General features: G+C 40.6%; 1 protein-coding gene across 1 annotated transcript; it reads left to right on the top strand.

Moving 5' to 3' along the window:
- Positions 1-6081: 6081 nt before the first annotated feature.
- Positions 6082-7079, top strand: LOC117057281 (olfactory receptor 6X1-like; the record flags this gene model as incomplete). The annotated part of the gene is given in 2 exon segments (XM_033168122.1): positions 6082-6576; positions 6579-7079. Coding segments are annotated over 2 exon segments (996 nt in total), but the record flags the coding sequence as incomplete, so codon positions are not given.
- Between the last annotated feature and the right edge of the window lie 3801 nt (positions 7080-10880).

Raw genomic sequence — 10880 nt, 5'->3', positions numbered from 1 at the left:
TGAGCTCTCATTGCTCGGTCCCAGCTCCTGCCCACCTAGCAGTTTGAAAGCATGTAAAAGTGCAAGTAGATAAATAGGTACCGCTCTGGCGGGAAGGTAAACGGCATTTCCGTGCGCTGCTCTGGTTCGCCAGAAGTGGCTTAGTCATGCTATCTACATGACCCGGAAGCTGTACACTGGCTCCCTCGGCCAGTAATGCGAGATGAGCGTCGCAACCCCAGAGTTGGACACGACTGGACCTAATGGTCAGGGGTCCCTTTACCTTTTACCTTTAAAATGCAGTTACATTCCAGCCATCAAGATATCAGCAGTCCATCAGATAAAATGTTGGGAAGCTCAAATCAGACTTTGAGCACAATGGCCTTCTACGATTTGACAATGATTCGGACATAATCGCTGGGCAAAAGACTTGATTAAAGATGTAAATGCTTTGTGCACATATTTGATGCCAGTTGGATGATCAAAAATTGTTTCCACTGTTCTGATTCCAGCTACCCAGTCCCAGATTTCCATGATCCAGCCTGTTTCAGAAATCAAACGCCCAGAAGAGACCTTGACCCTGACTTGCAAAAGTTCCTCCTCTTTGGATCAGTACTGGATGCAATGGAGTCGGAAAACGGGGGACCAGGGAATTCAGTGGATTGGAGAGATCAGCCCAGATGGCAGAGTAAGAAGTGTGCACCTGCCTCTGAGGGGAAGATTTACCATCTCCCGGAATAACACACTGAACACCATTTACTTAGAAATAAGGAAGATTGAGGTTGAAGACAGTCGTCTCTATTACTGCAGCGCCCACAGTGAAATAGAATCATACAGAAAACAGAAATAGCTGCTGTGCCATCACTCCATCTGCTGGTCAGGTGCTGAGGCTAGAATCTCACACCACTGATCCTGTGGGTGCACATGCATTCGAAAAGGTTCCTGGACCCGTGCAAAAACCCAGATTCATGCAATCAGAAAGTCACAATGCTGCCCTTATCTCTTTGTGGGTAATCACTCGATCCACCCAGCAGAACAGACACTTTTCTGTTTCTGTTTTGTGTTTTGGTCTGCACCTGTGGGACTGCTGGCCTTTAGCAAACTCTTGAACAGAGGGAGCACAAGCCAAACCTCTGTGTCTTGAATTCATTGCATGGATGGGCAAATCTGTTAGCACGTCTCACTTTCCTCGGTGCATTCTCCTGGCTTGGGGACATGGGTGGCACTGCGGTCTAAACCACTGAGTCTCTGGGGCTTGCCAATTGGGTCAGCGGTTCGAATCCGCACAACAAGATGAGCTCCTGTTGCTCAGTCCCAGCTTCTGCCAACCTAGCTATTTGAAAGCACACCAGTGCAAATAAATAAATAGGTACTGCTGCAGCAGGATGGTATACTGTGTTTCCATGCGCTCTGGTTTCAGTCACGGTGTCCCATTACTCCAGAAACGGTTTAGTCAAGCTGGCCACTTGACCCGGAAAGCTGTCTGTGGACAAACGCTGGCTCATTCAGTCTGAAAAGTGAGCTGAGCGCCGCAACCCCATAGCTGCCTTTGACTGGATTTAACCATCCAGGGGTCCATTACCTTTTACCATTTACCTGGCTTGGTTGCCCCTTCTGTAAGGAGTTGACTGTTCTCAGTGTTTGGGGGACATTCTGAAAGATTAATTAGCATTATTAATTGGCGTGGGCAATCTCAGATAAAATTTGTAGTACAGTGGTACCTTGGGTTAAGAACTTAATTCGTTCTGGAGGTCATTTCTTAACCTGAAACTGTTCTTAACCTGAGGTACCACTTTAGCTAATGGGGCCTCCCACTGCCGCCGCACTGCTGCTGTGAGATTTCTGTTCTCATCCTGAACCAAAGTTCTTAACCCGAGGTGCTACTTCCAGGTTAGTGAGTGTGTAACCTGAAGCGTCTGTAACCTGAAGCATCTGTAACCTGAGTACCACTGTACTTAAAAAAAATCTTTTTCTACAACCTCAGGTAGTCTCTTAATTAGCATTATTGTAACCAAGGATGTTTTCTTGGCCTGATTGAGCTTATGTTATTTTATTAAATACATATACAAACAGCTCACAGCAAAGCTGAAACTGCTGTCTGTTAATCTTTCCTCCCCCCCCCCCCCCGCCCCAAGGAGGACAGAAGAGGAACTAGCTCTTCTGTCACTTTTGATGATTTCACTGCAATCCAGCATAAAATTGATGAGTGGGTTTATGTTTGACAATGCTTTGTAATAGTGGAGTGAACAATTTCTAATGCTAGTATTTCTAAATTCTTTGTGTAAACCTGACAGCAAAATAAAAAATAAAATAAAATAAAATAAATAAAATGTTTCTAACAATTAAAATAGAAGTTGCTTGCTAAAGCTCTACTGTAAGAACATCCCACAGGACTGGAGCAATGACACTAAGGACTTGGTCTCATGGTGATGTCAACTGAGGCTCACCATCTCAGGGGACAACCAGCAATCCTTGTACATATAACCTCTGCTTCATTTTCATCGTATGCATAAAAACATAACAAAACATTTTTTACTGCTCGATGAGTTGCCCTTGTTCCTTTTTAAAAACTTTCTGACTCTTTAATTAGTGTTCTTAATTAGCATGGGGGAAACTTGGAAGACTTTTTCCGTGCAATCCCATGTGGCAGTGATGAAAAGTTCACAAGTAGAGATGGGAGCAGGAGAATTCATAAGAATGATTTTTTTCCATTAGGACTATTACAGTCACCCACTCATTTGTCACTCTGCTTCTTCTTCTTTTAACATTCATGTCAATGTATTTTATTTTATTTTATTTTATTTACAGTATTTATTTTGTGTGTATTCTCCTACCTTTGGGCAAACGCTTGCAGAAGAAAAGAATATGTGGAACATGATGTCCCTTCCCCCTCCTGTTCTTGAATTTACCTTTACAAGTTAATAGGAAAACAGTGCTCACTGGATTCCATAGGACATCAGACAGGAAGACCAACACTAGGTGGAGCCAAGTCTAACTAATTCTAGTTTTGTCCTCATCCTGGTCTGTGCTGAGTTTTTATAAGAGCGATGCTGAGACAAATGAGGAGAAATTTGACAAGCAGTACCACCCTCTGGACTGGATGTAAGTAAGACAGCATGAGGGGGATTGCAGAGGGCAGAATGAGGTTGGTAGGGTACTGCCACATTTTCCCTAATGAACCACCCTTCTCCCAATGCAGCAGAAGACACAGTCTAAACTGAGTTTCATTTAAACTGCTCCTATTCAAGTACATGGGGAAAAAAACATTGTTCTGGGATAAATATATTGATATGCAATGAATAAAGTTTACAGGATAGAAATATTGAGGAAATGGATGGAAGTGGAACGAAAACAAAGTAATACTAATAACACAACGAATAAAAGAAGATTTTTTAAAAAAAATCTTTATTGAGATTCTAGATTAAAACATACAAACATACAAATCAATCAAACATATAAAATACATCAAAACAAATCAAACTAACATACAGATCTCCACATAATCACTATTCCCAATCAATTATCACTTTTGTCTTCTATTAATACTCTTAAATTGTCTAGTACAACACAATTAAAATTCTCATCACAAGCCAATTGGCTTCCGCTTGCCATCCTCTCAGGTTATTTAAAAATTCCCTTTTTCACCTGCGTTAATGCTTCTTATCCTGTATTTTATCCTTTATTTCATTATCACACTTCTCTTTTTCCCAGTACAGAGTACTAGAAGTAGATCCAGGACTTCAATGTGGGGCATTTTATTTTATTTTATTGTTTTGTTTTTTTATTGAAGATTTTCTTGGTTTACAAAGTGTGTGTAATGTCTCTCATATTTTTCCATAAAACATTTTTACAGATCAATTTTAGTTGTTGAGACATTAGGGAGAGGGGGGGGAGGAAGTGGGTGGGATTGTGGGGAGATGATGTTTCTATTTTCCTTAATATATGTAAGATTTGGTATCAGCGTCGCTTGTGTTGGTTCTCTGTTGTTTGCTTGTGTTTTTTTGGCAGTGAGAGGTCGCGATCAGCGTAGGGTTTGATTGTTCATTTGTGATTGGCTGTGGTGATCTTTGGTTTCCTGTGTGAGTGGGGTGGGGGGTGTTTTGGATCAGGTTAGCCATATTGATTTGTATGCTGTCGGTAGATTTTTGTCATTGTCTTGTTGGGCTGCGTGTGCGATGAAGGGGGACCATACGAGAGTGAAGGTGTCTTCTTCTGTTTGTCCCCATGCTAGTTTTAGGTTGCTGGTTAATTTTCTAGTAGGGCTGTTTCTCATACTACTTGGTACCATTGGTCCATGTTGACTCCTGACAGGTCTTTCCAGTGTCTGGTTATGTTTCTGAGAGTAGATGGATTATGAGTTCCTTGTGTTGTAAGTGGGCATTATTGTCTTGGAAGATGTTTAGTAGAGCCAGTTCTGGGGTGGGTTCTAGCACTTGTTTGGTTATTCTGCATGTTTCTTGTATGGTTGTTGTCCAGAATGTTTGGATTTTGGGGCACTCCCACCACATATGGAAGTATGTGCCCGTAGAGGTGCATCCTCTCCAGCATCTTGGTGAGGTTCCTGGGCGTATTTGTGCTAATTTTCTTGGTGTTAGATACCACCTGTAGGTTAGTTTTAGGGTGAGTTCCCTTCTTTTTGTTACAGGTGGGTAGCCATGTTGGTCTGCCATAGTCGAAACAAAATAGAAAATTCTTTCCAGTAGCACCTTAGAGACCAACTGAGTTTGTTCTTGGTATGAGCTTTCGTGTGCATGCACACTTCTTCAGATACTTCTTTTTGTTGATATGGATTTAAAGGGGGGTTTGGACCACATTCTTGTCCATTGGGTGGGGTTGATATCGTATCTTATGTCGTCCTCCCATTGTCTTTTGATTGTGTCTAGGGGGTTTGTGGGATTCTTTAGTAGTATTTTGTATATTGCAGATACTATTCCTTTGCCGTGTCCCTTTGTCATTAGGATGAGGTTTTCAAAGGTTGTCAGGGGTCTAGTTGCTGTTGATTTTACTGCTGGGTTGTTTAAGAGGGCATGTAATTGGTGTTGTGCTAACCAGGGTATTTGGGTGTCTTCTAATTTGTCCTGTATTTCTTGTGTTGATAAGGGTGTGTTATTTTTATAAAAGTCTATTAGGTGATGCAGGCCTTTGGATTGCCATGTTTTTGTTTGGAGGTTTTGTGCTGCGTGGAGGAATAGTGGGTGGTATGCCAGGGGAATAAGTGGGGATGGGGTTGGGGATAATTTGCCTATTTCTGCTTTCCATGCTTTGAACATGGTTTGTGGGGCATTATATATATAATATGTGTGTGTGTGTGTATACATATATATATATATATATATATATATATATATATATATACATATATATTCACCAAATTTCACCCAATTTTGATAGAATATTTGATTGCTGCGACCTCTAATTGAATCTGTTAATTTTGCTAGATCTATATAGCTAAATAATTTCTCTTGCCATTCTTGAATTTTTGGCACTTCTTGTTTCTTCCAGTATGTTGCAATCAAGATTCTTGCCGCAGCAGTTGCATATAAAAATTTTATATCTTCTCCTAATATCCCCCAATGAAAAGGATTCCGGGTTTTTCTTTATATTGTATTTCAACATTTGTTTTTATTCCTCAAAAACCTGGTTCCACCAATTTTTCATTTCCCATGGGGGGGGGAGAATAAAAGAAGATTAAGGGAAGGAGGTCAAACATGGGTGGAGTGAAGTCTATGTCTTTATGTATTTTTGGTCTGTGCTTTTTATTTTTTTTTCTTTTGTGTAGTTTGTTATTTTCTTTTTTTCTTGTGATTTTTGGTTTTTGTTACTGCAATTCAGTAAAGTTAAATAAAAAAATTAAAAAATTAAAGAACTGCTCCTATTCATTCTGAGCTGTTACCTAATTGCTTTTATTGTATAAAAGGAACAATATTCATACAGTATAACTGAATGTACTGTAGCACCTATTTATATATTCAGCCATGGGTTAACATATTGTTATAGATATGCTTGCTGCTGTGGTGATGAGCAGTTTTTATTAAATTTATTGTTCTTTTAAAGGAAGGAAGGAAGGAAGGAAGGAAGGAAGGAAGGAAGGAAGGAAGGAAATGGAAGAAGGAAATTACATCAATCACTGAATTCATTCTTCTGGGATTCCCTGAACTCCATGGCATGAGGATGCCATTTGTGGGGATTGTCCTTCTGATGTACCTTCTCTCCATTTCAGGCAACTGCCTCATCATTACTGTGGTCTTCATGGAACCCAAGCTCCACACACCCATGTATTTCTTCCTCAGCAATTTTTCCTTGGCTGAGCTCTGCAGTAGCACAACTGTGATACCGAAGATGCTAACCAACATGGTCTTGGACCAAAACACTATTTGCTACACATGCTGCATGACTCAGACTTTTATGGTCTTCTCGATGGGAGCCATTCAGTTCATTAACCTCACCGTCATGTCCTTTGACCGCTACACAGCCATCTGCCAACCTTTTAAGTACAATATCATGATGACTAACACACTCTCCTGCCACCTATCATTGATGGCTTGGGCTGTAGGGTTTACAGTTATATTTTTTCATCTCATAGTTGTGGGACTACTTACCCATTCTGCGGCAATGTCATCGATCACTTCTTTTGTGATATTGGACCTGTTTTGAAATTGGCTTGTGCTGATACAACTGTGTGGGAGCTTGTGAGTTTGTTTTATAGTGTCATTGTTATGTGTGGTTCATTTCTCTTCTCAGTGGGCTCTTATGCATGCATTCTAAAGACCATTGTTCAGATCCCATCTGTCACCGGGCGATCCAAGGCATTTTCCACCTGTTCCTCTCATCTCACTATTGTGGGCATCTTCTATGGGGCAACGTTTTTCATGTACCTGAGGCCTTCGACCCAAGGTGACACCCGTATCAACAAAGTCATATTCATGGTGATCTGCGCTGTTTTGCCAACCCTAAGCCCTTTCATCTTCACAATTCGAAACAATGACTTCAAAACCGCTGCAAAAAAAAACAATGGGCAGAATTTGCCACCTGCCTTCCTCTGTGGTCATGAGATTGATCAAGCAGTGTTCCTGGCAAAGCACATTCAGCAAATTCTTTAACGAGCATAATCAGAACACTTTGGAGTGTCACTGAGATCAGGGGTATATTGCCAGCTATTTCTTAGAACTTTTTTTTTTAACAGAAGGGAAAATGTTGTAATACTCAGGGTGCTCATTTGGTGGATATAATTCAGGTTCTCCCTGATAGTGCAAATAACATTTGCTCAGTGTAGGCATATTTAAATTAATGGACCTAGCAGTCATGTCCATTAATGTCACTGGGTCTACTTTGAGTAGTACTCAGTTGAACACCACCCATACTCCCCTTCTTTCCAAAGTTGCAAAAATAGTTGTTCATCATTTGTTTCCAGGAGCTTTGGGTTGTTCATCATTTGTTTCCAAGAGCTCTGTTACATGATCCCATCAGGCTCTTCCATTCTTAAAAATATAAACATATATCTCAACTAAAAGCAGATACTGCTGCTTGTTGGTCCTTCTCTTTATTTTTTTCATGAAGAAAGAAGATGAACTGAATCTTATGTCGCTTGCTTGCTATTATTTCACTGTGGTTCTATGTACAAGTGATTATTTGGTTTATTTCTGACAATTTAATGACTTATAATATTGATGTTCACGATCAGTTCAGGGTTTTGATTGGTATAGTTTGAAGGATGGAGATCTTAGCTTAATGAGAAATATGTCTCATTTAAATTCGGTAAGGTCTTCTGAATACTTTCATTAGATGGGATAAGTAAAAAATTAAAGGTAAAGGGACCCCTAACCGTTAGGTCCAGTCATGAAGGGTTGTGGCGCTTATCTCGCTTTATTGGCCGAGGGAGCCAGCATACAGCTTCCGGGTCATGTGGCCAGTATGACTAAGCCGCTTCTGGCGAACCAGAGCAGCACATGGAAACGCCATTTACCTTACCGCTGGAGTGGTACCTATTTATGTACTTGCACTTTGACGTGCTTTCGAACTGCTAGGTTGGCAGGAGCAGGGACCGAGCAACGGGAGCTCACCCCATCGTGGGGATTTGAATGCTATTAGTTATCACTCCATGGTGTGGTGGCAAATTCCAAACCATTATTTAAGTGTTGTGTGATGAAGTGGACTGAAGTCTGTCCTAAATTAATTTTGGATTAGTTCCTTCAGACGACCTCAGATTCTGGAATTACTGGAGGGAAAGGAGGCAGGGAAAGCTTTCAAGGTGATGCTGCAGGGCTTCATTGAGGGAATGGTTGCAGCATAAAAGGGAGCTCAGATCTTTCATCTTCACTAGATTGTGTCTGGAAAGTGGTTGCATTGCAAACTAATTCATTAAAAAAAACTTGCAACGACAGCATATATTTCTCCCATTTGCTGTTAAATTGAATAATAATCAAATTCCTAAGCAACAAGGGGATAGGGAAAAAAAGAATCCCTCACTTCTATTGATTCTTATGTTATTGGGTTGTTTATTGTTGGTTTGTTTATATACCACTTAGAGCCAAAATAGTTTTGCTTGCTTCTTTATTTGTTTCATTCACGAATCACTTCCTGTTAAGGGAAGTTTTTAATCTGTGATATTTTAATGTATTTTAATATTTGTTGGAAGCCGCCCAGCGTGGCTGGGGAGACCCAGCCAGATGGGCGGGGTACAAATAAATTATTATTATTATTATTATTATTATTATTATTATTATTAAGCAGCATCTTGAAGCAATTTAATAATAAAAGAGATCTATGCATATAAAAACAATTCTATAAATTAGAAATGTTGAAGGAGTTTTGGGCAAGGGGCGGGGATGCAGGAGAAGGAAGCTCTCTCATACTGAGTCAACCATTCCTGCTACTTTCTAAGTTAACTTTTCTTTTTAAAAAACAACAACCCGACAACTTCTAAAACCTTAATTAGTGTTCTTAATTGGCATGGGAGAAACTATAGAAGTCTTCAAAGGCTTTCTCTTTCAGGAGGCATTAATGAACTGTTCACAAGCAGAGAAGGGAGAGGAAACAATTTCATAAAACTGATGTTTAGCACTAGGATTACCAACATTTTAAAGAAAACCTCAGCTTTTCTACAGTATGGTGTATTTATTCCCAGCTACCTCTTGTCAAATGTCTACAGAAGAAAATAATATGCAGAACATCAGAGAGTTCCCCCCTGGTTCTTGACATTACTGGGTATGTACTTTTATGAGTTAACCTGAGAACATTAGTGTCTGTTGTCCATTGGTGTTGTACTTGGTTAGTACAAAGTCGCCTTTGACTGGACTTAACCATCCAGGGGTCCTTTACTTTTACCTTTTTTTCTTGGTCAGAATGTTAGCACATGTCAGGGGCTGGCTGGACACTGAGGAGTGGTGGTTGGATACTGATGAGTGGGCACTAGGAGAACTGGGGTTGGAGACTGATTTGGAAGAAGGGTCAGTGTTCCGACAGAGCCTGTATTGGCCAGGAGATGAGATTCAGAGGCAGGAGAAGCTGCGGGATTGGAGAGTGAAGAACAGGTGCAGGAGGAGCCAGAGATCGGTCAGACTGGTGTGGAATCAAGGGCATCCATACCTCATCCACCTGCCTCTACTTCTCCTGCTCCACTTCCTCCCAGGACCAAAAGAGGCTTGAAGATGCAGGAGCAGAAACAGGTTACATGCAGGCTCAGTTTTTGCCTGCTTGCATGCAGCTCAGGTGGGGAAGATACATAAGCTGAGTTTAGGGGTGAGGCCTCTCTGTTGCTGCATCCACTTCATCAGGTGCACACCTAGGAGTAGCTGAGAGATGCAGGCCTAATGGACATGCCTTTTCCTAACTTGTAGGTGTACTTTTGACAATAAAAAAGTTAATTCCAGCACATCTACAAGCCTGTAATGTCTGCTCTGACAGAGAATAGATATGCAGTAGACATGGGTATTCTCTTCAACTGCTACCTTTCTGGAGATATCTGGATTTTATGTACAAAGCACATTTGTGGCCCATGAGGGGGAGTGGAGGCAGTAGCGTCCTCTTCACTGTTGTACTTCTTGGGTGGGAGATGCAGTGGGACAAGGTAGCAGCAATGAAATATAAGATGGTTCACGGTAGCAGTGGCCTTGGAGATGTGCAGGCAGGGATGGGGAAGTAATTTGATTCAGCTTGCATTACAAGGCCGAACTACCCAATCCTCACTTTCTGAAACAATTTGAGAACCGAAAACACAGCCATATTTTAAGGTTCACATTTCTCTGAATTATATAACGCACTTTCCCAACCAAGTGTTGCATATGCTAGGCTCATGCACAAATCACTGAAACTACCTGTAATATACACAGTTTAATTATATCAAGGGAAATTTCTGGCAGAAATACATATCACTGGGTGAAATTCACACTAAAATGCTGATGAATTTTCATGAGGGCTTTTTTATATAAAAAAAGCAATGCACAAATTGAGCTGAAAATGCATGGAAGTGAATGCAAAATTGAGACAATGAGAAACTTAAAGAAATCAAAATTGATAGATGAAGTTAAATATTTGTGTTTGCATTTGTGGTGCTACCACCAACAACTACCCAGGGCTCCCTCACCCCATCTCCATCCTGATGAGTGATGCCACTGTTCCCTTCTACTTCCCCATGAACCACCTATAGAAAACTATATCCACTCCTACTACACTATGTACCTCCCTGATATGTGCATGCAAATGAATGGGGAAAGTGTCATGAAATAGGAATTCATGTCATGAAAGTGAAGCAATATTCATATGTAACTAAACATAACACCATAAATTCATGCAGTGTCTATTATAATGCATATCAGTATACATATGTTTCCTTGTGTACTTATGAGAAGTTGTGCTGAAACTTAATTTAATTTAATTTATTTTTTAAGGAGGAAAACAAGGAA

Source organism: Lacerta agilis, chromosome 14 (assembly GCF_009819535.1).
Source record: "Lacerta agilis isolate rLacAgi1 chromosome 14, rLacAgi1.pri, whole genome shotgun sequence".
NCBI lineage: Eukaryota > Metazoa > Chordata > Lepidosauria > Squamata > Lacertidae > Lacerta > Lacerta agilis.
The sequence above is the reverse complement of the archived record's forward strand: the minus strand, read 5'-3'. Positions and strand labels throughout refer to the sequence as shown.